Source organism: Pogoniulus pusillus, chromosome 39 (genome assembly GCF_015220805.1).
Source record: "Pogoniulus pusillus isolate bPogPus1 chromosome 39, bPogPus1.pri, whole genome shotgun sequence".
NCBI classification, from domain to species: Eukaryota; Metazoa; Chordata; class Aves; order Piciformes; family Lybiidae; genus Pogoniulus; species Pogoniulus pusillus.
The window spans coordinates 2,549,708-2,577,042 of record NC_087302.1 but is presented as its reverse complement, the minus strand read 5'-3'; the positions used below and the strand labels follow the sequence as shown (position 1 = coordinate 2,577,042).

At 51.8% G+C, this 27,335-nt stretch overlaps 1 protein-coding gene and 2 long non-coding RNA genes across 14 annotated transcripts in view; 2 read left to right on the top strand and 1 right to left on the bottom strand.

Moving 5' to 3' along the window:
• USP49 (ubiquitin specific peptidase 49) overlaps window positions 1-3,294 on the top strand; it is a 37,763-nt gene extending 34,469 nt beyond the window's left edge. For 3 of the 4 annotated variants that reach the window (XM_064173954.1, XM_064173955.1, XM_064173956.1), the window contains exons 6-7: window positions 1,193-1,398; window positions 2,219-3,294. In XM_064173954.1, coding sequence (XP_064030024.1) covers window positions 1,193-1,398; window positions 2,219-2,409 — 397 coding nt within the window. In that variant the 3' untranslated portion in view covers window positions 2,410-3,294. The remainder of the gene's footprint in view (window positions 1-1,192; window positions 1,399-2,218) is intronic. The other variant, XM_064173957.1, reaches the window with a different exon arrangement.
• The window catches only part of LOC135191541 (uncharacterized), a 181,163-nt gene that overhangs the window by 52,865 nt on the left and 100,963 nt on the right, over window positions 1-27,335 (bottom strand). The gene's annotated exons all lie outside the window — the stretch shown is intronic.
• LOC135191383 (uncharacterized) lies at window positions 11,518-22,590 on the top strand. 9 transcript variants are annotated; one of them, XR_010308804.1, is made up of 4 exons: window positions 11,518-11,787; window positions 20,725-20,885; window positions 21,050-21,119; window positions 21,906-22,590. It is a non-coding gene; the product is annotated as an uncharacterized LOC135191383 (long non-coding RNA). The 9 variants fall into 9 exon arrangements; XR_010308805.1 differs by lacking the exon at window positions 20,725-20,885 and having other exon boundaries at window positions 11,524-11,787; window positions 21,053-21,119; XR_010308803.1 differs by lacking the exon at window positions 20,725-20,885 and having other exon boundaries at window positions 11,525-11,787.

Sequence of the window (27,335 nt, the reverse complement as noted above, 5' to 3'; positions counted from 1 at the left end):
GCCTGGAGAAGAGGAGGCTCAGGGCAGACCTCATTGCTGTCTGCAACTACCTGAGGGGAGGTTGTGGCCAGGAGGAGGTTGCTCTCTTCTCTCAGGTGGCCAGCACCAGAACAAGAGGACACAGCCTCAGGCTGTGCCAGGGGAGATTTAGGCTGGAGGTGAGGAGAAAGTTCTTCCCTGAGAGAGTCATTGGCCACTGGAATGGGCTGCCCGGGGAGGTGGTGGAGTCGCCGTCCCTGGAGCTGTTCAAGGCAGGACTGGACGTGGCACTTGGTGCCATGGTCTGGCCTTGAGCTCTGTGCTAAAGGGTTGGACTTGATGATCTATGAGGTCTCTTCCAACCTTGGTGATACTGTGACACTGTGATGTTTCCTACCATACTCACAGTGTTAGCTGTGGTAAACATTAATGCTCTTTGCCTTGAATTGTGCCAGGGGTATTTGTTCAGCTTTGCAGACAACTTAAGGAAGAAATGTTTTCTACTGAGCATGGTGAGACCCTGGCCTCAGAGACGTGGGAGATGCCCCATTCCTGCAACCATTCCAGATCAGGTCGTATGGGGCTCTGAGCAACCTGCTTTAGCAGGAGAGATTTAGTTTGGACATCAGGAGGAAGCTCTGTACAATGAGGGTGGTGAGACACTGTCACAGGTTGCCCAAGGATGTGGTTGAGGCCCCATCCCTGGAGATGTTGAAGATCAGACTCGATGTGGCTCTGAGCAGCTAGGTGTAGTTGGAGGTGTCCCTGCTGCCTGCAGGGGGTTTGGACAAGCTGACCTTGGAAAGTCTCTTCTAACCCAATGCAATCTGTGACTGTGTGAAAAACTCAGAGAATCACAGAATGTCAGGGGCTGGAAGGGACCTCCAAAGCTCAGCCAGTCCAACCCCCCTGCAGAGCAGGATCACCCAGAGCAGATCACACAGGAACACATCCAGGTGGGTTTTGAATACCTCCACAGAGGGAGACTCCACAACTCCCTTGGGCAGCCTGTTCCAGTCTTCTGTCACCCTCACAGTGAAAAAACTCCTCCTCATGTCTACATGACACTTCCTCTGCCTCAACTAACTCCTGCAATGCCAACTTGACCCTAAAAGCTCCTCCCAGTTGTTGAGCTGTGGCTACTTCTCTGTGCATCTCCCCACAGCCAAGCAGCAGCATCCCCAGTCTTTGATTCCTGCCCTTGTGTTTGCAGGTGGTCTGAACGTAATCACCGTGAGAAGATTGGGGTCCATGTCCTCTTTGACCAGGTATTAAACATGGAACCTTACTGCTGCAGGGACTCTCTCTCCTCTCTTGACAAAGAGACCTTTGTCTATGACCTCTCCGCTGTGGTGATGCATCACGGGAAAGGGTTTGGCTCAGGACACTACACAGCATATTGCTACAACACAGAGGGAGGTGCGTGTGCCTTGTTCTGGGGGAAACAAAAATGCAAGCAACTCGTGGTGTGTGCCTTAGCTTTTGTGCTCAGAGCTGTTGGAAACCAAATTTCCTGACGTTCAGTAGTTCTTTTCCCAGGAAGTTTTGCTGGGAGCAGGTCGGAGTTGGTTTGGTTGTGATGATTTGGGTCTTTTTGCCCGTGCAGAAAGCTTCAGGTTGCTGCTCTTTGCTTCGTGGCTCTTTTTTTGGGGGGGGGGGGGGAATGCCTTTTTTGTTATTGCTGCTATTAGCAGCATGAATGCTTCATTTTCTCTTGAGCTGGAACTCTGTGGAGCTGCTCCAGCTGGGTGTCTTTTCTCAGTATCCTTGGGATGATGAGATAAACAGAAAGTGTTTTGAAACTGGACAGGAACCATTCATGAATAACATCCGCAGGGGGGTTGTGAATTTCCAGCAGTCTCTTTTCTGTAGCTCCATTAGTATTGACTCTGCCTTCTGACTTGTGGAGAAAGAGGTACAAATTGGCTGTCCCCAGGGAAGTTAGGTTTGGGGTTGTTTTTGGGGGGGGGGTTTGGTTGTCTAATTGAGTTTTTTTAGGCTATCAAATACATTGGGTTAATTTATGAGTTGGTTTTTCTAAACTCTGGTAACAGCACAGAAACCATCAGAATTGTTTTAGAGTAGAAAATCCATCCCAAGGCAATAACAGGGGAAGAGATAAGAGCTGCCTTTGATCTTCCTTTACTCATTTTCTCTGTGGATGTTGCCTGTGAACAGTTGCATTCAGGAGGAATTCTGCCTCCCGTTCTAATGCTTCCTTTCTCCCTCTGCTCCTTAGGTTTTTGGGTCCACTGCAACGACTCCAAACTGAATGTATGTAGCGTGGAGGAGGTGTGCAAAACCCAGGCCTACATTCTTTTTTACACTCAAAGAACAGTGCAGGACAAAGCAAGGATCTCAGAAAAACAACTCCAAGCTCAGGTGCCGTCCAAACCCAGTGACAAGGACAGAAGACTGACGTTGCCATGATGGGGGAGCTCTGTGACTCACTCAGCAGTCTCAGTTTTTAAACCCATTGGCATTCCTCTTTTTCCTCTTTGTTGGGGGGGGGGAGGGGGAACCCAGCCACAAAACAAACAAACCCAACAAAAACAAAGGTTGGCTGCAGGAGGGGGCTCAGAGCATCGTGGTTGCTACCCGGAGCGGGTGGAAAAGCATCTGGAGCTGTGCAGTTGTGCCACGTAAGACTGGAGGCAGAGTGATGTTCTGAAAGCATCTGGGTGTGGAGTTCTGCTGAGGAAATGCAAGGAGAAAAGTTTGATGCTTTGTATCTCTCATCTCATAGCAAACAAAAAAAAAGAGTTGTGTAAGAAATGAGCACAACCAGGAAAGAGAAGCTGCAAAACCCTTCTGTACCTAATGATGCTGATTTCAGACCCCAGAAGGAACAGGTACGGTACCCTCCCCTCTGATTGCCACTCAGGTTTCCAGGCTTTGAGGCACACCCAGGTGTTCATTTGAAGGGTGCTTGGGTAGGAGCTGACTGCTCTGAGAGCTGGTGAAAACGGTTCACATTCTTCCACCAGACAAAAATACTCCCTCAGGCCTCAGCCATCTCCATGACACCAATTTCTTTGCCATCAGTCGAGGGCCGACCCGCAGCTGGCAAGCTTTGTCAGCAGCTCTTTCTCTCAGTGTTACTGGGGCTCTGTGTGTGTGTGTGTGTGTGCTCGATGGTTTATTCTCTGGGCTGAACTGAATTGGCAGCTAAATTCACTGGGAATGTGATTTTAAACCAGTTCTGCCCTGAAGAAAGTGTGTTTAAAAACAAAACCCCTGTGATGAAACAAGAATGTTCCTGTGTCTTGCGTCTGTTTACAGTGGCAGCAAAAACAAAGCTGATACCACAGGCTTCTGCTGGCATAACTTTGCCATCAGGATCAGAAGGAAGTCTCAGCCCTGTCTTGTGCAGCTGGGTCAGAAGTGGGTGGTGTGGGAGCCACTTTCTGACAAGTGTGGCTTGTTTGCCTCAGGAATGGGGTGGTGGGAGCTGGAGCTGGCTTCTGTCACTGGTTCTGTAGTGGAAATGCTCATTCAAGGCTCAGACTCACTGAAAGCAGCCTGGGAAGTCTTTATTTCTGCTGGGACATAAAGGGAAGGAATGTATTTAAATCTCCAGTTCCATGCTGAGTTTGAAAGGCTACCACAGTGTCTGTGTCTGTAATCACCTTGAGTTTAGAGTTCTTGGGACAAACACAGGGCCTTAGTTGACTGTTTCTAGCCCTTTCTTGGCCTGCAGTTGCTCCTCAGGTGGTTTTGGGGATTTGGCTGTTCACATTCCACGTTCTAATCTGATCTGAATATGTAGCTGCAAAGAGCCAGGATGGCTTTTGCTCTTGGTTTGGGGTTGTTTTCAGAAGTGACTAAAGGTGAAGTAATCTAAACCAGGAGGTTCTTCAGAAGCATTGGTTCCATTTGCAGGCAGAGAAGTTTGGAAGGCTCATTGCTCTCCCTCCCTCTTTTATCCTTGTCGACCTTTACTCATCACACACAGGCAGGGTGAGGAAGTTGAGTTTCCCAAGCCCCATTCTTCCCTTCCCACTGACAGCATTTAATCCCCTGCCTTATGGGCAAGTTGGTTGCTCTTACTTTGGCTGCTCTTCATCACTGCTGCCACGCAGAGATGAGCCCAGCAAGCAAGAAACATCCAATTTGGGTTGTTTGGGTCTGCTCTGCCCTCCAACTTATCCCCTTTCTTTTATGCTTGGGCAAGATGCTGCTTTCTGAGCCCACAGAAAATGTCTGTTTGACAATGAAGCAGCATTTTGAGACCACATGCTCTCTTTTATTTTGGAGGAGAGAAGAAGCAGGTTGAAACAGTCCTGTGGGAACTGCTTGGATAGGTCTGGAAGGATTTCTTGTGTATGTTTATCTATGGAATTGCTGTGGGGGTGGGGTGGGGACATTTTTTGGTGTGTGTGTGCTGCCAGTCACTAAAACTAATCAAAAAGCAATAGGCCAAATTGAGATCCAATCCAAGTTAACTCTGCCTGCTGACTGCAGGGGAAACTGAGCACTGGTAGAGGCTGGTATTCCTGAAAGAAGGAAAAATGAAGTGCTTGTGATTCTCAGCTAGACACTGGCTTCTCTTCTAGAGCAAAACAAACTCTGTGTCTGGAAGAGAAAAGGGAAGATTGTGCTTCACACTGCCTTCTTCATCTGGGTGGAAGGGGAGACTGTTGGTTTTGCCTTTCATTTGTCCTTCCAGGCCTGTCCACCCTTTCAGAGGGTGAGTGACAGTCATGGTTTGCTCTAAGCTTTGCTTGTTGTGTCCCTGAGCCATTCCAGCCCTGTTGCTGTAAGATGTGGCTCAAAACCTGCCGCAGCCTGAGCTGCTCCTGCAGTGAGCCAAGGCTCTTCACCACAAATACTCATCTTTTGACTGAGTGGGGTGGTTTTTTTGTTCCCTCTTCATTAATGTTTGAATTCAGGTTAGTCCTGCAGCTGTCAGATGGGGAGCTGGGAGAGCTCCTGTAGCCATTGCCACATCTCTTTGCCCAAGCAGATCTTACAGCGTTCGCTTGGGGAGGCCTTTGGATGCGAGCAGCTTTCCCATGTGTGTGAGGTCAGCCTGGTTGTGCTGAGAGATGTGGAGGTCCTGCAGTCAGAGAAGTGATTGCCCTGATAGGGGAAGGAAGAAATTCTGCTTCCAAGTAAATGAAAACTTGCTTTTTGCAGCACTGTGAGAGGTTCCTGTAAGATTTAGCTTTGATTTGGAAGCTATAGCGTATAGCATTTTTTTATGCTGTTGGGTTTCTATTTGTCTGCTGCCCCAAGCTTCTGTTCTCTGAGCATAAACCAAATGCTCCCTTCCTGCTGGGCACTGTTATATAGTGTCCTGGCTGCCAGAAATTCTGACTGCCTCTTACCTCTCTCCATCAGGAAGATGCAACCTACCACTCACGGTGACAGTGGAGCCCACTTGAGTGCATGCCTGACAAGTGGCAGCCTCTAAAGCAGCTTTTGACCCTCCTTTCATTGGCACAGCTTCAAATCCTGCAGTACACTGATGCACAGGGAGAATAATCCACAGAATCAGTCTCATCTAGTTCCAACCCTGCCTTGTTCCAGAGTTAGGCTCTGCTGCTGCAGACACAGAAGCAGCTAGAGCAGTGTGTGTGTACACCCACAAGGTTCTTCCTGAGCTGCTGTACTTATTCTCTGCAGGCTGGGGGCAGGGCACGAAGGGAGCAGTAAAAACAAAACTAAGCAGAGCAGTGAGCTGTGATCTAAGTTTAGAAGAGACAGGAAACAGCTGCTAGGGGGTGTTACAGGACAGCCTGTTTTGCAGGCATGGCCGTGAACCAAATCCAAACACAGTCTCCTTATCAGCCACCTCCTCTTGGCGTAATGGCCAAAACGTTCTCTGCTTGGTAGCTTCAGACTGGCAAAACTGCTGCTTTCCCAGGAGATTTTACAGCTCCTGAGGAACAGGGCCCCAAAGTCTCAAGTTTTATAGAGGAGCTGCCTACTAACAGCCCATAGTGTCACTGTAAACACTTTGTCTGACTGGAAATGAGAAAGGGGTGGATACATGTGCTGACTTTGAGGCTAAAATCACCCAATGAGGCACTAACACCTTGCCAGTGGTGGGGGCAGGTAGTAAGTTTGCTCTTTGTCCATGCTGGAGAGCTGTGCCCTGGCTTGTCAAAGCAAGCCCTGCAATAGTGAAGGCCTCCTCATGTTTCTGTTGCTGCTTCACAGTCACTTTGTGTCAGCATGTCTGGGAGTGTGAGGCTTCTGAATGTTGCTATGAGCCACCACCACATCCCCTCAGCGTGGGCAGGGTGGAGTGTTTGAGCTGGCTGTTTCCTGGGATAACCATCTCCGTCCCACGGGGATACCCTGGACTGCCTGCAGCTGGGTCAGTGCAAATCAGAGCCATGTGGGTGGCCAGACAAGGCTAAGGAATGTGTCCCAGCAGGGGCAGGCTGAGGCTGTGCACCAGCAGTGGCACCACAGCGAGATGAGGATGAGCACCTGTGGGGCTCCTCTTCCACACAGCGTTAGGGCTGCACAACCCCCACAGCTCCCATCCAGCAGCGGTGTTCTCACAGCCAGTGTCACCTTCACTCCCCTCACCTTGATTAGCTGTGACCTTACCAGGCCTGCCCCTTTCCAACTGCTCCAACTGGATCATGGTCCCCTGAGAAAACCAAGCTTGCACCTGGTTTATCAGGTGTGTAGATGGCAGTAACAACCACTGGCAACCTGGAGCCTACCTGAAAGAGAATTGGGTCCCATCTGTCCCCTGCTTGATTTCAGCTTTGGTGAAGCAGTCACAAACTCTTCAAGCCAAACCCTTCTCTACATCTCCTGCTCAGGAAGGGGGCAAGCAGATGAGTTTGTTTCCAGGAAAACCTTTTTACTGCTCTGCCTTCCCATTAAAAAAAGTACTTTAAAAGACTTAGAGACAGCTTAGTAAGATCAGATGGATTCTCAGAGGGGAGTGCTGCCAGGGTGAGCTCCTTTATGGAGTGATGGGCAGGGGCAGGACGCTGCTGGGGACACTGCTAATGCCCTGCAAGCTTCACTCTTGCCTTGAGCAAGGGCAGAATTAAAGCTAATCTTTGGCACTTTAAAACAATCCTGCTCTAAGTTAAGGTTGCAGGAAGGCTGCTGCTGGCAGAGGCTGGAGAGCAGATGAGTAGTTCTCCTTCAAGTATGAAGTGGAATGCTGCCCTGAGGAGCTGGGATGGAGCTTGGGTGGGTTTCCCGATGGTTCAGTGACTCCTGGGGGCAGGAGGGCCTCTTCTTTCTGCTTCCAGTTGCTGGTGCTTAAGTCACTAATGACTTAAGCTGATGTTCCCCAGGCGGTGCTCCTGCATGAGGCTGCCTTTGCTCCAAGGACACTCCCAGGCAGAGCAGCCAGTGAGGAGGGAATCCAATTAATTAGTGACTGTCTCTGGCAGCCTGTTGGGCTGTCCTGCAGCTCGGGGTGAGCCCACTGCTCCTAATCATGGGTTCAGCAGCTTTGCCTGCAGTTGAGGTTTGCTAAGACAACATCCACTAAGTCACCTGTGGCAGCCTCAGGGACTTAACTGCCTGAACTGCCCTCTGCCTGAACCCAGGGCCTGGGAGGAGATTAGTGTTGATCTTAATCAAAACAAAGATTAACTATAAAATGACTTCATGTTCCAATTAATCCCCTTTTCCTGCAGAAACCGTTTCTGCCTAACTTGGATTATCCAGACTTCAAAAGAACTCCATTTCTTTACAGGATGTTCAACCATCTGCTTTGAAACCAGCAGGTTTTAAAGGACCTTTACCAGGTGGTGAAGGCAGATAAAGGAGGGGGGGGGCAGTTTTTGGTCATGGAGGCAGCACTACTTAAGAATGTCTTAGAACTGTCCAAAGAATCTGAAGCCATGTTGCAGTCCTGCTGCCAAGATCACTCAGGGCTGGGAAATTCTTCTGCTCTGCTTCAAGGAGCTATTGAGTAAACCACAGCCACAGCTCCTGCCTCGCATGGGGCTTTGTCTCCCCCAGACAGCCTCACCTAAGGCTTCGTCCCCTCTGAACAGCCTCACCACCCACAGCCAGGCTTTAGAGTCAGTCCTCAAGGGCAAGCTGCAGTCCTAATCCAGGGCACTCGATGCTATGCAACACCAAATGGCTTCTCCTTCCCACACACCATCACCATTCCTTGCCCTCTCCCAGCTTTATCCCACCCAAGACATTCCCCAGGAAACCTTCTGGTGGTTAGAGTTTACCTTAGGGCTCGTCAAGAGTTTTGTTCTTTTCCTTTGACTGAGTAGCAGAAGGGTCCTGCCTACAAACCCAGGCCTGGGCTCTGTTCCTTTTTGTCTTTGGGGGTGTGAAAATACCAATCCTGGTTTTTTATGGTTTTTTGGGGGGTAAAATCTTTACTCTTTTTACACTTTGGTTTTTGTAAGCTGAACTTTTCTTATTAAAAAAGAACACCTCTGCACTTCCCCTGCCTTGTCTCATCATTTAATAACCAGCTAGGTTTGGGGGAGGTACAGAAGGGGGTACAGAAGAAGACTGCATGCACAAGGGCTTCACCTCCTCGAGGAAGAACACTCTTGTGCCTCGCAGAATGGGAAAGGAATCCTCCTCCTCCTCACACTGAAAAGCTTCTCCCCTCCCCCCCCCCACCCAGTGTCACTGCTTCAAGCAGGACAGCTTTAAAGTGCGAGTAGCAGCTCTGCAGAGGAGAACAGGACAGGCTCGGGCTGGTGGTGGCTGAACACAATCCCTTCTGGTCCTCGTGTGGCAGGGGGAAGCTCTTCTGCCTTGCAGCTCCTTCCTCCCTAGGTCAGCAATGCAGCAGAGTTAAGCCAAGGCTGTTTCCAGCTGAGTCTGCTGCTGTGTGGCAGTTTGAAGTGGCTTTAGAGCTCCAGGTTTGAGTTCACCTGGTTCTGGGGTGGGCTTGGGGTTTAGTCCCTCTTGTAGCTCATTATCACAGCATCCCAGACTGGCTTGGGTGGGAAGGGACCTTTAAAGCTCAACCACTCCAACCCCCCCTGCAGTCAGCAGGGACATCCCCAGCTAGAGCAGGGTGCTCAGAGCCCCAAACAAGCTAACCTGGCATGGTTCCAGGCATGGGGCAGCTCCCACCTCTCTGGGCACCCTGGGCCAGGCTCTCACCACCCTCAGTGTAAGGATGACAGAGCCTGGCACAGCGAGTTCAGAGCCCGGAACAACCTGACAGGCAACGGTCCCAGAGATGGGCATCTCCCACTTCCCTGGGCACCCTGGCCCAGGGTCTCACTACCTTGTGTCAGACCTTTCTTCCACCTACCCAATCTGAACCTCCCTCTTTTAGCCTCAAACCACCCCCCCCTTGTCCTCTCACAGCAGGCCCTGCTACGGTGCCTGCCATCGTCACCTCTTATTTGGCCACATCCCTTTCCCCGAGGGCCCTGGCATGCTCGGGGGGGGTCTGCAGCGCGAACACAACCTGCGGTCACCGCTAACTGGAGCCGGTTTCCATAGGCGCCGCTCCCGGTCCCTGTCCCCGCGGCCTCCTAACCTCCCCTCGCTTCCCGAGCACGCACCGTAGCTACGGGACGGGCTGCGGCGCCATCAGGTCGATGTCCGTCAGGTTCCGGGCGACCCAGACCCCAGCGGCGAAGAGCCCCAGGTTCACCAGGAGGTTCCTGAAAGAGACACAGCGCAGCCGGCTCCTGCCCGCCCTCCTCCCGCCGCGGCCCCGCTCCCGCCGGCGGCCCGCAGGCCGCTCCCCTCCGCTCACACCGACCTGCGGAAGTCATTGCGGTCGGTGGCGAAGCGGTAGGCGCTCCACAGCCACCCCCGCAACCCCTGCGGCGCCGTCCCGGGCGCTGCCGGCGCTGCTGTCGCCACCGCTGCCGCCGCCATGCCGTCCTCCTTCCCGCTCCGGCGCCACGCGATGGCGTCACTTCCGGTGCGCCACGGCGCCAGCGGCTCCGCCCCCTGCACCTCCCTGCTGCGAGCCTCGGAGCCCTCCCGGCGGGAGGTCAGCGGTGCCGGAACACGCGTGGGGTGCGCACCCACTGCTCCCGGGACACGCTGCCGGTACACGCGTGGGGTGCGCACCCACTGCTCCTGGGACACGCCGCCGGTACACGCGTGGGGTGCGCACCCACTGCTCCCGGGACACGCTGCCGGTACACGCGTGGGGTGCGCACCCACTGCTCCCGTGACACGCTGCCGGTACCCGCGTGAGGTGCGCACCCACTGCTCCTGGGACACGCTGCCGGTACACGCGTGGGGTGCGCACCCACTGCTCCTGGGACACGCCGCCGGTACACGCGTGGGGTGCGCACCCACTGCTCCCGGGACACGCTGCCGGTACACGCGTGGGGTGTGCACCCACTGCTCCTGGGACACGCTGCCGGTACCCGCGTGGGGTGCGCACCCACTGCTCCTGGGACACGCCGCCGGTACCCGCGTGGGGTGCGCACCCACTGCTCCTGGGACACGCCGCCGGTACCCGCGCGGGGTGCGCACCCACTGCTCCTGGGACACGCTGCCTGTACACGCGTGGGGTGCGCACCCACTGCTCCTGGGACACGCTGCCTGTACACGCGTGGGGTGCGCACCCACTGCTCCCGGGACACGCTGCCGGTACCCGCGTGGGGTGCGCACCCACTGCTCCTGTGACACGCTGCCGGTACACGCGTGGGGTGCGCACCCACTGCTCCCGGGACACGCTGCCGGTACCCGCGTGGGGTGCGCACCCACTGCTCCCGGGACACGCTGCCGGTACCCGCGTGGGGTGCGCACCCACTGCTCCTGTGACACGCTGCCGGTACCCGCGTGGGGTGCGCACCCACTGCTCCTGTGACACGCTGCCGGTACACGCGTGGGGTGCGCACCCACTGCTCCCGGGACACGCTGCCGGTACCCGCGTGGGGTGCGCACCCACTGCTCCCGGGACACGCTGCCGGTACCCGCGTGGGGTGTGCACCCACTGCTCCCGGGACACGCTGCCGGTACCCGCGTGGGGTGTGCACCCACTGCTCCCGGGACACGCTGCCGGTACCCGCGTGGGGTGCGCACCCACTGCTCCTGGCACACGCTGCCGGAACACGCGTGGGGTGCGCACCCACTGCTCCTGGGACACGCTGCCGGTACACGCGTGGGGTGCGCACCCACTGCTCCTGTGACACGGGGGGGCACTGCCGCTGGTACACGCGTGGGGTGCGCACCCACTGCTCCTGTGACACGGGGGGGCACTGCAGCTGGTACACGCGTGGGGTGCGCACCCACTGCTCCTGTGACACGGGGGGGCACCGCTGCTGGTACACGCGTGGGGTGCGCACCCACTGCTCCTGTGACACGGGGGGGCACCGCTGCTGGTACACGCGTGGGGTGCGCACCCACTCCTTCTGTGACACGGGGGGGCACTGCAGCTGGTACACGCGTGGGGTTACCGTACGGAAACGACTCCACAACTCGGAAGTTACAGAGCAGGTAGGTTCGCTGCGCGCAGGCGCACGGACACCTCCACCCCGCGGCCACCCGAAGCAGCCAGCCCCTATTTATGCACTGACCTCATGCATATTCATAGCCTCTATACATATTCACCGCTCTAACCCGCCCATTCCCGCCACGTATGCTAATTAGCTTCTCAGTCCTCTGCGCCTGCAGAGTGTCCTGCAGGGAGCGTGGGCAGGGCGGTTCTGGATGCGGGCGGAGGGCTCCGGGAGGAGGGACTCAGGAGCTACCTCTGACGCTTTGCCTGGCACTTGGTGACCTCTGCGGGTTTGCAGCGTCCCGATCGGGCTGAGCTCATCTGTGCCCTTGGTGGTCATTGCTGCCTGGAGGAGGCTTAGTGATGCGTTAATGGCTGAGGGCGGATGTCACCCGGCTCTGCCTCCGTACGGCCTCTCCTCTTGGGTAACGCTGGGGTGTCTCTGTTCCTCTTGGGTAACGCTGGGGTGTCTCTGTTCCTCTGGGTAACGCTGGGGTGTCTCTGTTCCTCTGGGTAACGCTGGGGTGTCTTACACTGTGGCTTGTGAAGCCCCTGCCAGTCGCTCTCTGTGGGATGATATTGGCTGCCTGTTCGTTTCGAGGCTCTCGGTGTAGATGTGTGATGGGTTACAGTGTTCTGTTCTCTGCTGTCTCCTGTTTCATAGCATCACAGAATGAAGCAGGTTGGAAGAGAGCTCCAAGCTCAGCCAGCCCAACCTAGCACCCAGCCCTGCCCAACCAGCCAGACCATGGCACTAAGTGCCCCAGCCAGGCTTGGCTGCAACACCTCCAGCCACAGCCACTCCACCACCTCCCTGGGCAGCCCATTCCAGTGCCAATCACTCTCTCTGACAACAACTTCCTAACAACATCCAGCCTCAACCTGCCCTGGCACAGCTTCAGGCTGTGTCCCCTTCTTCTGTCCCTGGCTGCCTGGCAGCAGAGCCCAACCCCACCTGGCTACAGCCTCCCTGCAGGCAGCTGCAGGCAGCAATGAGCTCTGCCCTGAGCCTCCTCTTCTCCAGGCTGCACCCCCCCAGCTCCCTCAGCCTCTCCTCACAGGGCTCTGCTCCAGGCCCCTCCCCAGCCTTGCTGCCCTTCTCCAAACACCTTCCAGCACCTCAACATCTCTCTGCCATGGAGGAGCCCAGAACTGGACACAGCACTGCAGGGGTGGCCTGAGCAGTGCTGAGCACAGGGGCACAAGAACCTCCCTTGCCCCAAAAACCTCTTACTAGAACAAGATGCTGGCCAGAGCTGGAAGAGCTCAGCCAGAGGACAATCTCCTCCAGACAACCACCAGAGGCCACCAGAGGAGGCCTGAAAGCCCCCTGGGGGAGGGGTGGGGATGTGTGGGGTGTGTGCGGAGGTGACAGAAGCCAGCGCTGGGACCCGTCACGGCTATGCAAATCAGCAGCAGCACAAACCCAGCGCTCGCTGCCCCCCCTCGGCTGTGCGCCTGCTGGAGCGATCCGCCGCGCACCCGCCGCAGAGAAATGCCTGCTTCTTAACACTGCATCGGGGTTAAGAGGTCGACTTGTTCCTGGTTTTGGGAAGAGCTTTGGTTTGGCATCCCCGGGCGGGACACTGCTTTTGAACCTCCACCGCTCCGCGGGATCGCAGCAGCTCCAAGCCTGCCCCGAAGGCTCCTCGGGGAGAGCTTCCGATCCCCGGAGCGAAGAGCTCTTGAGTAAGACCCCCCCGGGGAAAGGTAAAGGCATTTCTCGTCGCTCAGGGGGAACCGTGAGGCACAACGAAGGTGTCACAGGGCTGGAAAGGAGGCGATGCTGGGGGACGAAAGGCTGTAGGACACCCGGGGTTGGAGTGGGGGTGTCGAGAGCCCTACTGGGAGGCAAAAAGCTCACTTGGAAGAGGGCTCTGAGCCCCCTGAGCCTTGCCAAGTTGCTGCATTGGGTCCCGCAAGTTCCCAGCATCTCGTTAGATTCCTGCAGTGTCTTGGCCGTGTTTGGGGGGTTTTGGGGGGGTGCAGCTTGGTTTGGTTCGTGGGGTTTGGTTTGGTGGTTTGATTATTTTGCTTGGTGAATGAATTCGACTTTGCGATTTTCTGCTTTGGGAATTCTCTTCGGGGAACTTTTTGCTTCAGGAAATTTTTTGCTGCCTGAATTTGCTGAACTTAATTTGCTTTGTGAACTTTGCTTTGTGAATTCTCTTTTGGGGAACTTGTGGAAGTTTTTTGCTCTCTGAATTTGGGGAACTTAATTTGCTTTGTGAACTTTGCGAATTCTCTTTGGGGAACTTTTTGCTTTAGGATTTTTTTTTGCCCTCTGAATTTGGTGAACTTAATTTGCTTCATGAATTCTAATTGGGGAACTTAATTTGCTTCATGAATTTTGCTTTGTGAATTCTTCTTTGGGGAACTTTTTGCTTTAGGAATTTTTTTGCTCTGTGAATTTGCTGAACTTAATTTGCTTTGTGAACTTTGCTTTGTGAATTCTGTTTTGGGGAACTTTAGGAAGCTTTTTGCTCTCTGAATTTGGTGAACTTAATTTGCTTGGTGAACTTTGCTTTGTGAATTCTCTTTTGGGGAACTTGTGGAAGTTTTTTGCTCCCTGAATTTGCTGAACTTAATTTGCTTTGTGAGCTTTGCTTCGTGAATTCTGTTTTGGGAACTTTTTGCTTTAGGAATTTTTTTTGCTCTCTGAATTTGGTGAACTTAATTTGCTCTGTGAATGCTAATTGGGGAACTTAATTTGCTTTGTGCACTTTGCTTTGTGAATTCTCTTTTGGGGAACTTGTGCAAGCTTTTTGCTCTCCGAATTTGGTGAACTTAATTTGCTTTGTGAACTTTGTGAATTCTCTTTGGGGAACTTTTTGCTTTAGGATTTTTTTTGCTCTCTGAAATTGGTGAACTTAATTTGCTTCATTAATTCTAATTGGGGAACTTACTTTGCTTTGTGAACTTTGCTTTGTGAACTTTGCTTTGTGAACTTTGCTTTGTGAACTTTGCTTTGTGAACTTTGCTTTGTGAACTTTGCTTTGTGAACTTTGCTTTGTGAACTTTGCTTTGTGAATTCTCTTTTGGGGAACTTGTGGAAGTTTTTTGCTCTCTGAATTTGGTGAACTTAATTTGCTTCATGAATTCTAATTGGGGAACTTAATTTGCTTTGTGAACTTTGCTTTGTGAACTTTGCTTTGTGAACTTTGCTTTGTGAATTCTCTTTGGGGAACTTTTTGCTTTAGGCATTATTTTGCCCTCAGAATTTGGTGAGCTTAATTTGCTTTGTGAACTTTGCTTTGTGAATTCTCTTTTGGGGAACTTGTGGAAGTTTTTTGCTCTCTGAATTTGGTGAACTTAATTTGCTTCATGAATTCTAATTGGGGAACTTAATTTGCTTCATGAACTTTGCTTTGTGAATTCTGTTTGGGGAACTTTTTGCTCTAGGAATCTTTTTGCTCTGTGAATTTGGTGAACTTAATTTGCTCTGTGAATTCTAATTGGGGAACTTAATTTGCTTTGTGAGCTTTGCTTTGTGAATTCTGTTTTGGGGAACTTTTTGCTTTAGGAATTGTTTTACTTTGTGAGTTCTGGGGAACTTAATTTGCTCTGTGAACTTTGCTTTGTGAATTCTTCTTTGGGGAACTTTTTGCTTTAGGAATTTTTTTGCTCCCTGAATTTGCTGAACTTAATTTGCTTTGTGAACTTTGCTTTGTGAATTCTCTTTGGTGAATTTTTGCTTTATGTTTTTTTTGCTTAGTGATTTCTCTTTGGGGAACTTAATTTGCTTTGTGAGCTTTTGCTTTCTGATTTAATTTTACTTTGTGAATTTCTGCTTTGTGAATTCACTTTGGGGAGACTTTTGCTTTAGGAATTTCTTCTTTGTGAATTCTCCTTGGGGAACTTTCTCTTTAGGAATATCTGCTCTGTTTGAAGGAATTTTTGCTCTCTGAATTTTTTGCTCTGTGAATTCTCTTTGGGGATCTTTTGCTTTAGGAATATTTTTACCTTGTGAATTCTCTTTGGGAGAATTTTTGCTCTCTGAATTTTTTGCTCTGTGAATTCTCTTTGGGGATCTTTTGCTTTAGGAATATTTTTACCTTGTGAATTCTCTTTGGGAGAATTTTTCCCCTCTGATTTTTTTGCTCTATGAATTCTCTTTGGGAGAATTTTTGCTCTGATTTTTTTGATCTGTGAATTCTCTTTGGGGCAATTTTTGCTCTCTGAATTTTTTGCTCTGTGAATTCTCTTTAGGGAACTTTTGCTTTATGATTTTTTTTACCTTGTGAATTCTCTTTGGGAAAATTTTTGCTCTCTGATTTTTTTGATCTGTGAATTCTCTTTGGGAGAATTTTTGCTCTCTGATTTTTTTGCTCTGTGAATTCCCTTTGGGGGAACTTAATTTGCTTTGTGAGCTTTTGCTTTGTGACTTAATTTTACTTTGTGAATTTCTGCTTTGTGAATTCTCTTTGAGCAGACTTTTGCTTTAGGAATTTCTTCTTTGTAAATTCTCCTTGGGGAACTTTTTCTTCAGAAATTTCTGCTCTGAGGGAATTTTTGCTCTCTGATTTTTTTTCTCTGTGAATTCTCTTTGGGAGGATTTTTGCTCTCTGATTTTTTTCTCTGTGAATTCTCTTTGGGAGGATTTTTGCTCTCAATCTTTTGCTTTGTGAATTCTCTTTGGGAGAATTTTTGCTCTCTGAATATTTTGCTCTCTGAATTCTCTTTGGGAGAATTTTTGCTCTCTGAATTTTTTGCTCTGTGAATTCTCTTTAGGGAACTTTTGCTTTATGATTTTTTTTACCTTGTGAATTCTCTTTGGGAGAATTTTTGCTCTCTGATTTTTTTGCTCTGTGAATTCTCTTTGGGAGAATTTTTGCTCTCTGAATATTTTGCTCTGTGAATTCTCTTTGGGGAAACTTAATTTGCTTTGTGAGCTTTTGCTTTGTGACTTAATTTTACTTTGTGAATTTCTGCTTTGTGAATTCTCTTTGAGGAGACTTTTGCTTTAGGAATTTCTTCTTTGTAAATTCTCCTTGGGGAACTTTTTCTTCAGGAATTTCTGCTCTTAGGGAATTTTTGCTCTGATTTTTTTTCTCTGTGAATTCTCTTTGGGATAATTTTTGCTCTCTGATTTTTTTGCTCTGAATTCTCTTTGGGAGAATTTTTGCTCTCTGAATATTTTGCTCTGTGAATTCTCTTTGGGAGAATTTTTGCTCTCTGATTTTTTTGATCTGTGAATTCTCTTTGGGAGAATTTTTGCTTTAGGAATATTTTTACCTTATGAATTCTCTTTGGGAGGATTTTTGCTCTCTGATTTTTTTTTGCTCTCTGAATTCTCTGGGGGAATTTTTGCTCTGTGAATTCTCTTTAGGGAACTTTTGCTTTATGATTTTTTTTTACCTTGTGAATTCTCTTTGGGAAAATTTTTGCTCTCTGATTTTTTTGATCTGTGAATTCTCTTTGGGGAACTTTTGCTTTAGGAATATTTTTACCTTATGAATTCTCTTTGGGAGAATTTTTGCTCTCTGAATTTTTTGCTCTGTGAATTCTCTTTGGGAGAATTTTTGCTCTCTGATTTTTTGCTCTGGCCATTCTCTTTGGGAGAATTTTTGTTCTCTGATTTTTTGCTCTGTGAATTCTCTTTGGGGCAATTTTTGCTCTCTGATTTTTTGCTCTGTCCATTCTCTTTGGGGCAATTTTTGCTCTCTGATTTTTTGCTCTGTCCATTCTCTTTGGGAGAATTTTTGCTCTCTGATTTTTTGCTCTGTCCATTCTCTTTGGGGCAATTTTTGCTCTCTGATTTTTTGCTCTGTCCATTCTCTTTGGGAGAATTTTTGCTCTCTGATTTTTTGCTCTGTCCATTCTCTTTGGGAGAATTTTTGTTCTCTGATTTTTTTGCTCTGTGAATTCTCTTTGGGGCAATTTTTGCTCTCTGTTTATTTTCTCTGTCAATTCTCTTTGGGAGAATTTTTGCTCTCTGATTTTTTTGCCCTGTCAATTCTCTTTGGGAGAATTTTTGCTCTCTGATTGTTTTTTCTCTGTCAATTCTCTTTGGGAGAATTTTTGCTCTCTGATTTTTTGCTCTGTCCATTCTCTTTGGGAGAATTTTTGCTCTCTGATTTTTTGCTCTGTCCATTCTCTTTGGGAGAATTTTTGTTCTCTGATTTTTTTGCTCTGTCAATTCTCTTTGGGAGAATTTTTGCTCTCTGATTTTTTTGCCCTGTCAATTCTCTTTGGGAGAATTTTTGCTCTCTGAATTTTTTGCTCTGTCAATTCTCTTGGGGGAGCTCCTTGTGAGTTTTGTTGGGTGAAACTTTTTGCTCTGCAAGTTTCATTTGGTACCTTTTTGTTTTGGGTGCTTGCTGCGTTTTCAGCTGGGTGCATTTTGCTCTGTGTGGTTTGTGGGGGGAGGGTTGGGTTGGGTTTTTTTTAGGGGGTGACAGTTTTGGTTTGTGATTCTTTTTTCTTCTGTTGTGAATCTTTCTTCTTCCCCCTCCCCAGCACCCATTAAGTATCTCGGGTTTGGGTTGCATCACTGTTTCAGTCAGAGGGTTCTGCTTTAACCATGGGTTCTGGACAATCTCTGGAGAAGAGAGTGGCAAAACCTACCCCTCTGGGGTGTGTTTTGGCACACTGGGACTATTTAGGGGGGGGATCACTGAGTAAAAAGAAGTTGATTAGATACTGTAAGGATTTGTGGCCGGGATATGTCCTGGATAACCAGAAGAAATGGTCAGAGCATGGCCATATCGACCAGGAAACCATCCAGCAGCTCAGGCTGTTCTGCCAAAGGAAGGCTAAATGGCATGAGATACCCTTTGTGAATTTGTTTTCCAGTCTGTGCAATCATCCTGAGTGCCAGGCAGCAATCATGCCAAGAAATCCAACCCTTCGAGCCAGGGTGGAAGAGGTGGAACGTCAGGACAAAGAGAGGATGAAGAACTGGGGTTCTGCAGGTGCTCCTGGAGGGAAGCCTCCTGGGCAGGCACAGTCTCCCTCCCTGGGGCAGGAGAAGGCAGAGGGTGGGGATTTGCCAGCCAGCCCTAGGGCTCAGGAGGAAGAGAAGATGAAGAAGTGTGGTTGTGCAGGTGGTCCTGCAGGGAGGTCTCCAGGGCAGGCAAAGCCTCCCTCCCTGGGGCAGGAGGATTTGCCAGCCAGCCCTAGGGCTCAGGGGAAGGCAGTGGTGCCAAGGAAAGCAGCACCAGGACAGGGAAGTGGAGGTTTGGGTGAGAGTGGGGAAGCAGCAGGAGGGTATAAGGGCAAAGGGACAGGGAAAGAAGTGGAGAGTGTAGCAGGTGGTAGAAGTTCAGCAGAGGGTCCAGGCAGGCACACACAAAGGGCCCAGCTGAGCATCCCTGCAAGGGAAGATGTTGGACCTACTGTGCTGGTAAGGCTCAGAGCTCCTCTCCCTCTGGGTGAGCTTTGTGCCTGGGAGCAAATGGTGAGGGATTGTGGCAAGGACCCTGAGAGGCTGGCAAAGAAGTTTGAGGTCCTGGTAAAGAATTATGACATAGACTGGCTGGACATAGAACTATTATTGGATGCCTTAGGAAGTACCACTAAACCCACGGTGATCTTTACTGCCAGGCAACAAGTCCAGACATTGGTCTTAGGAGGAGAGCTAAAAGGAACAGTAGATGAGATTGTCCCTCTGACAGACCCTAAGTGGGACCTAAGTAATCCCTGTGATTGGGCAGCTCTGAAGAGCTACCAGGCCTGGGTTACCTATGGGCTCAGGTTTGGGGTACCAAAGCAAAACACTTTCTCAAGGCTCTATGAGATTCACCAAGAGCCCAAAGAGTCTCCCACAGCCTTTTGTGAGAGGCTGAGGGCTGCTGCCCAGAAATATGCTGACCTTGACCCAGAGAGCCCAGAAGGTGAATTTATGGTGTCCTGGCTGTTCAAGTGGCATGCAGCAGCAGATATCAAACGACAGCTAGAGGAAGAAGATACTCCTTTAAATATGAGCAGGATGCTGACCGTGGCCTGGAGGGTTTATAATGCCAGGGAGGAAGAGTTTGAGTGTGTGATGAGGCAGCTCTTAGCTGCAGTAAACCAGGTGCAGAGGGAAATGAGAGCTGCAAGGGGAAGGGGGCGAGGGAGAATCCAAGACCAAAGGAGACCTTGGCCAAGCCTCCCAGCTCCAACCCAGCGCTTGGCCAGAGACCAGTGTGCCCTCTGCAGAGGGAGGGGGCACTGGAAAAGGGAGTGCCCATGGAACTCTGGGGGTGCCACACTGAGGGCAATCAAGTACTGATCCGGGGAGAAGAGAGATGGCAGAGCAGGCAGAGTGCTGTGAGGAAGGGAAGGTTTATTCAGTGCTGGATGCCAGGGGATGTCTCTGCCAAGCTGGCACACCCTGCAGGGGCACAGCCAGTTAGTTATGCCACACAGGCTCAGTACGTGGGGAGGGGTAACACAATTAGCTCTGGGGGGGTGTGGGGTAGTAGAATTAGCTCTTGGAGCTCACTCCCATACTGTCCCTCCTCCTCCTGCCTGCGCAGTGGTCTTCCCTTAAGCTCTTTATGATGAAGGCTCAGCGTCTTCCTCGCTTTGCCCTTTTTACCTTTGGCCAGTTGTGCTTAGCTGGCAGCATCTGCAGGTCACATTTTTGGCTGAAGCTGCTGATGTTCTCACCTTGGAGCACAAAGGTTCCTGTTTCCATGGGAGGGTTCCTGGTCCTCTTCAGCCTTAAATCCCTCTGCTTTGTTTGGACTGATTTATGATGCTTTGTGTGGTTAATGCTTACCTAAGTTACTACATTCTCTACCTTTTATATTCCCCCCACACTTTGTTTTCCTCCCCCACCTCAATGCTGAACCACAGAAGCAGTCAGAGTTGGAAGGGACCACAAGGAGCAGCCAGTCCCAACCCCCTGCCATGCCCAGGGACACCCTACCCTAGAGCAGGCTGCACACAGCCTCAGCCAGCCTGGCCTCAAACACCTCCAGCCATGGGGCCTCAACCACCTCCCTGGGCATCATTCCAGCCTCTCACCACTCTCAGTGGTGCTTGGCATTGGAATGGGCTGCCCAGGGAGGTGGTGGAGTTGCTGTCCCTGGAGATGTTGCAGCCAAGCCTGGCTGGGGCACTGAGTGCCATGGTCTGGATGGTTGGGCAGGGCTGGGTGCTAGGTTGGGCTGGCTGAGCTTGGAGCTCTCTTCCAACCTGCCTGATTCTCTGAGTCTATGATCCCTGAGCAACCTGTTCCAGTGTTCCAGCACCCTCATGGTGCACCACTTAGGTGCCTAACATCCAACCTAGATCTGCTCTGCTCGAATGTCAAACCACTTCTCCTTGTCCTGGCACTGCCAGGCCTGGCTGTTGTCACTGTGCCATGGCAGTTCCTAAGTGCCTGAACATGCAATGAGGCAGTGAAGCTTAAAACTGTTCCTGTGTCCAAGGTGGGCAGTGGTGACCCCCAAACCTCGTGGGGACTGCACTCTCTTTTCACCTGGGAGGCAAGAGCTGACTGCAGCATCGCTCCAAGGAGACCTGTTGGGCTGTGACTGTGGCCATGGGGTGGGTCGTGGCAGTACAAGCACCCCCCCAGCAAACACCAAAGGTACCAGTGGGGCTTGCTGGGCTGATGGAGATCGGCTCAGGGGCTCGGAGTCCTTTTGTTGCTTGGAGAATTTCACCCTCCAGCTGATGCAGAAGCTGACCCCAGCAGGACAGCTCGCAGGGTGTAAGTGGAGTTCTGCTCAGCAGAGGGTTCTCTCCACACAGCAGCAGCCTGGCAGTCGGATCTCCTCCTCCTAGAACAGGATCTCATCTCAGGAGTCCTCAGCCTGCCTTGGTGAGTGGACCTGGATGGGTCCTGGGGAGATTTTCCTTTGGGTGAGTGTGTGCACACTTGGGTTCATCTCTCCCTGGGTGGTTTGACTGCTTGAGCAGCAGGACATTCCCAACTGATAGCCAGACCTGGGATTTGGTTGTGTTGGAAGGATACAGGAAGGTTGCAGAGGGACTTTTGCTGAGGCCAAGGGGGAATGGTTTGAAGCTGAGGCAGAGCAGGGTTAGGCTGGAGCTGAGGAAGAAGTTCTTCAGTAGGAGGATGCTGAGACTCTGGAACAGGCTTGGAACAGGCTGCCCAGGGGAGGTTGTGGCTGCTTCCTCCCTTGGGGTGTTCAAGGCCAGGTTGGATGGGCAGAAGTGTCCCTGCCCTTGGTGGGGAGGTTGGAGCAGGTGATCTTGGAGGTCCCTTCCAACCTGAGCCATTCTAAGATCCTGACCTGTGCCAATGGCTCAAGGAACTCCTTGGGCTACTGCCCATGGGTTGGTCACTCTTTGTGTCTGTGGTGCAATGCAGCCTGTGTGTTAAGTGTTGTTCTGCCTGAGGGACCAAGAGAGAAAATAACCACTTCAGATGATTAAAAGTTGAGATCTCTTCAGGAAAGGAAGAAATCTTCATGGAGGGGGTGGGGTGGTGGTGGAGGGGACCCTGTTAGCATTGTTCAGAGCTGTATTGCAACATCCGTGCTGCTGAAAGGGGGAAGGAAAGGGAAGTGTTGGCAGCTGACAGATGAAGCAGAAAAACTGAACCAGCAGGGTGAAGGTCAGGAAACCACAAACTTGTCTCTAGGACAAGATCCTGGCAGAACACAGAAGGAGAGCTCAGCCAGGGGACAATCTCCAGCTGACCACCAGAGGACCCTTGGAAGGACAGAAAGGAGAGCTCAACCAGGGGACAATCTCCAGCTGACCACCAGGCACCACCTGAGCACCCTTGCAAGGACAGAAAGGAGAACTCAACCAGGGGACAATCTCCAGCTGACCACCAGGCACCACCTGAGCACCCTTGCAAGGGCAGAAAGGAGAACTCAACCAGGGGACAATCTCCAGCTGACCACCAGAGGACCCTTGGAAGGACAGAAAGGAGAACTCAACCAGGGGACAACCTCCAGCTGACCACCAGACACCACCAGAGGACCCTTGGAAGGACAGAAAGGAGAACTCAACCAGGGGACAATCTCCAGCTGACCACCAGACACCACCAGAGGACCTTTGGAAGGACAGAAAGGAGAACTCAACCAGGGGACAATCTCCAGCTGACCACCAGGCACCACCAGAGGACTCTTGAAAGACCCTTGGTGATCAGAAGAGACAGGCAGAAAGGTTGAGCAGTGCTGCAAAGAGGAGAGGTGGGGATGTAGGAGGTGTCTGGGGCATGCCATGGATGAGTGAGAGGCAACCAGAATGTAACCATTGCTGCTGGAGCTTTGGGGGGGTGGAGGGGGCTGGAGCAATAAAATCTGCCTGCTTCTTAACCTCTACCACTTGGTGTTTACTGCACTGGTGTGAAGAGGTCTGTTCCCAACTGCAGGATCCTCTGAGAGAGGTCACTCCCTTCCTCCACACCTGCAGGGGGCTGACCCCCCCACTTCTTGCATGTCTTGGCTCTGCACAGGTTGTTCTGAGTGGGTGCTGCCTGCTTGGGACCCATCCCCCTGCACTGCATTCCCTGCCATGCAGGGAATCAATTCCTGGGGGTGTTCAAGGCCAGGTTGGATGGGCAGAAGTGTCCCTGGCCTTGGTGGGGGAGGTTGGAGCAGGTGATCTTGGAGGTCACTTCCAACCTAAGCCATTCTAAGATCAATTCCCCACCCCAGCAAACCTCCAGCTGAGCCCCACAGGAGGGGATTGGGGTCCATGGTTGCTGCTGGGAGTTACTGCTGCTGTATGTGAAGAGAGAAGATAAGGGAGGACTGGGTGGGAAAGGTCCAGTGTGGTGTGGGCTGTGGCTCAGTAACTGCTCTCCTCCTCCTCCTGTGGATGTTCCAGGTGCAGGTGCTGCATCCAGAGCTGGGAGGGTTGGAGCCCCAAGGGGCCGCAGGCAGCTGTGCCTGTGGGCAGGATGGCATTGCAGTGGCAGTGGTTGGAAACCAGAATCCAGCTTGGTTCTTTGCAGTGAGGGTGGTGAGACACTGGCACAGGTTGCCCAGGGAGGTTGTGGAGCTTGAGGCTGTGTCCCCTTATTCTGTCCCCGGCTGCCTGGCAGCAGAGCCCAACCCCACCTGGCCACAGCCTCCCTGCAGGCAGCTGCAGGCAGCAATGAGCTCTGCCCTGAGCCTCCTCTGCTGCAGGCTGCACCCCCCCAGCTCCCTCAGCCTCTCCTCACAGGGCTGTGCTCCAGGCCCCTCCCCAGCCTTGCTGCCCTTCTCCAAACACCTTCCAGCACCTCAACATCTCTCTGCAATGGAGGAGCCCAGAACTGGACACAGCACTGCAGGGGTGGCCTGAGCAGTGCTGAGCACAGGGGCACAAGAACCTCCCTTGTCCTGCTGCCCACACTGCTCCTGAGCCAGCCCAGGATGCCATTGGCTCTGCTGCCCACCTGGGCACTGCTGTATTCCTTTCCCTAATTCCAGGGAGCAAATTGATCCACCCAGGTAGTTAACTGACTTACAGCTATTGGAGTCTGTAATTAGGTGACCAGCTGGGAAGCTCTGTCTCTGCCAGCTCCAATGGGCCAGAGGCTGTGTAAGGAGCAGTCAGAGACTCACAGAACCTTAGAGGTTGGAAGGGACCTCCAGAGATCATCCAGTCCAATCCCCCTGCCAAAGCAGGGTCCCCCCAGGGTAGTTCACCCAGGAATGCATCCAGGTGGGGTTGGAAAGGCTCCAGAGCAGGAGAACTCCACAACCTCTTTGTGCAGCCTGCTCCAGGGCTCTGTCACCCTCACTGCAAGAAGTTTCTCCTCATGTTGAGCTGAAACCTTCTCTGTCCCAGCTTGCATCCATTGCTCCTTGGCTTATTGCTGTGCACCACCCAAAAGAGTTTGGACCCCTCCACTTGCCCCCCACCCCTCAGATATTTGGAGGCATTCTCTGTCTCATCCCTGTCATCAGGAATCAGGAACCCCTTTACCTTCAAGGAAAAGCCATAGAATCATGGAATGGTTTAGGTTGGAAGGGACCTCAAAGCTCACTCAGTTCCCTGCCATAGGCAGGGACACCTCCCACTAGAACAGGTTGCTCAAGGACTCATCCAACCTGGCCTTGAACTCCTCCAGGGAGGTTGTGGAGCACAGAAGCACAGAATGGGATCAAAGATCCCATTCTGTGCTTCTGTGCTCCACAACCTCCCTGGGAAACCTGTGCCTGGGTCTCAGCACCCTCAACCTGTGCCAGTCTCTCAGCACCCTCAACCTGTGCCAGTGTCTCCCCACCCTCACTGCAAACAACTTCTTCCTAACATCCACTTTCAATCTCCCCTCTGCCACTTCAAACCCATTCCTCCTCTTCTTACCATTACAAGCCCCTGTCAATATCCCTCTCCCTGTAGCCCCTTTCAGATCCTGCAAGGCCACTCCAAGGTCTCCTCCAAGCTTTCTCTTCTCCAGGCTGCACAGCCCCAACTCTCTCAGCCTGTGCTCACAGCAGAGCTGCTGCAGCCCTCTGAGCATCTTGGTGGCCTCCTCTGGACTGGCTCCAACACTTCCATGCCCTGCTTGTGCTGGGGGCTGCAGAACTGCCCCCAGGAGTCTGCAGCAGCCTACCCCATTATAAGTTACTGATTCAGATGCTCAGCCAAATCCCCCCACAGTGAGATTTGGTACAGATGAAAGGCTCTGTGGGAAGGAACCTGCCTGGTACCAACAGTCCCTACCTGCCACCTATGATGGAGGGTTCCACTGTGTGAAGCCAACATCCTGGACCCCCAGAGTGGAGCTGCTGTCACAGGAGACTGATGTCCTAGGGGTGCTAAGGGAACCATGAACTCGAGTGAACTCTGCTCATTAGAATGCCATTGTAATACCCCAGCACACCTCCTGGCCTCAGGCTGCCTGCCTCCAGGGCAGACCACACCTTGGGCATGCCTGCTTGAGCCCAGACCACACCTTGGGCACTCCTCCTTGGGCATGAGTGGCAACCTTACATGATGGGGGCAGAGAGAGGGGAGTTTGGTCACTGGCAGGTGTGGAGGCCAATCTAAAAGATGTCTCCCTAGCAAGAGAGGATTTCTACACTGCTCTACTCTCACTCTCTCTCCTCTTTCCCAACAACAACATCAACAGCAGAGGTCTTTTCCAGCAGAGAAGGCTACAGCAACAAGAAGAACAGGAGAAACAGCAGGACTGCACCCTGGGACCAGAGAGACTTCTTTGGGACCTTTGCATTGTTGGTAGCTATAGGAACCTCTTCCCCTTCTCCCTCCTCACTTTACTTTTCCCCTTCTCCCTCCTCACTTTACTTTTCCCCTTCTCCCTCCTCACTTTTCCCTTTCTCCCTCTTCACTTTTCCCCTTCTCCCTCTTCACTTTTCCCCTTCTCCCTCTTCACTTTTCCCCTTCTCCCTCTTCACTTTTCCCCTTCTCCCTCTTCACTTTTCCCTTTCTCCCTCTTCACTTTTCCCCTTCTCCCTCTTCACTTTTCCCTTTCTCCCTCTTCACTTTTCCCCTTCTCCCTCTTCACTTTTCCCCTTCTCCCTCTTCACTTTTCCCCTTCTCCCTCTTCACTTTACTTTTCCCCTTCTCCCTCCTCACTTCACTTTTTCCCTTCTCCCTCCTCACTTTACTTTTTCCCTTCTCCCTCTTCACTTTACTTTTCCCCTTCTCCCTCTTCACTTCACTTTTTCCCTTCTCCCTCCTCACTTTACTTTTCCTCTTTTTCCCTGCTCACTTTTCTCCTTTTCCCCTCTTCACTTTTCCCCTCCTCACTTTGCTTTTCCCTTTTCCTTCCTAACTTTACTTTTCCCTTTCTCCCTCTTCACTTTTCCTCTTTCTCCCTCCTCACTTTTCTCCTTTTCCCCTCTTCACTTTTCCTTCCTCACTTTACTTTTCTCTTTTTCCTTCTTCATTTCACTTTTCTCCTTTTCCCCTCTTCACTTTTCCTTCCTCACTTGACTTTTCCCCTTTTCCTTCCTCACTTTACTTTTCCCTTTCTCCCTCTTCACTTCCCTTTTCCATTTCTCCCACTTCACTTTTCCTTTTTCCCTCCTCACTTGACTTTTCTCCTTTTCCCTTCCTTACTTTACTTTTCCCTTTTCCTTCCTCACTTTACTTTTCCCCTCTTCACTTTACTTTCCCCTTTCCCCTCTCACTCTTCTCTACCTCTGATGGCCAAACAATAAAGCTTTCCTGTTGACTGAAGTAACCCCCCCTTGGCTGTGTTCTGCACTTTGAGGCCACACTGGCAAACCACCACGAGTCCATTGGAGTGTGCCAGGCTGCTCTGTCCCCTCACTGCACCCTCCCCACCTTTGCCACCTCTGAAGGGTTCTATTCCACCCCAGATTTTTGGTTTCCCCTCTTTGTCTTTTGCCTCCTTTGCTAGCACCAGGCTGAGCTCCACCCTCTCTATTCTCCATCCTCCTCCCTCCAAGGTTGCAAACTCCTCCTCATGCTCCCTGTTTGCATTGCTGGGCAGACCAGTTTGGCCCAGTGGTGTTATCAGAGCGTTCCCAGCCCCCAGGAAAGCCTCCCACTGGTGTCTGATAGGAGGCAGCTGCTTGGCAGGAGGATCCATCCCAGCGAGATGTCTCTGCCTTGTACCAACACATCTGGCCCGTGCAGGGAGCAGGAGACTTTGTAGGTGCCTGGCAGAGGTGCCCAGTGCCTGCCTCCTCCAGGAGGTGGTGCAGAGTATTGGCAGTGGCCTCGGCCGCAGCCAGCTCTGTCCTCAGGGCTGCCGGGGGGGTGACAACGCTGCGAGCAGGGCTCAGCCCCAGCTGTGCTGCTGCAAGGTGACACAGGCAGCTCCACATCAGCCCTGAGCAGGGCTCCATGCACTACACTGCTGCGAGCAGGGCTCAGCCCCAGCTGTGCTGCTGCAAGGTGACACAGGCAGCTCCACATCAGCCCTGAGCAGGGCTCCATGCAAGAGGAGATCTTGCACCCCTGGGGCACACAGCACTCATGCAGGGGGAGATCCTGCACCCCTGGGGCACACAGCACTCATGCAAGAGGAGATCCTGCACCCCTGGGGTACACAGCACTCATGCAAGGGGAGATCCTGCACCCCTGGGGCACACAGCACTCATGCAAGGGGAGATCCTGCACCCCTGGGGCACAC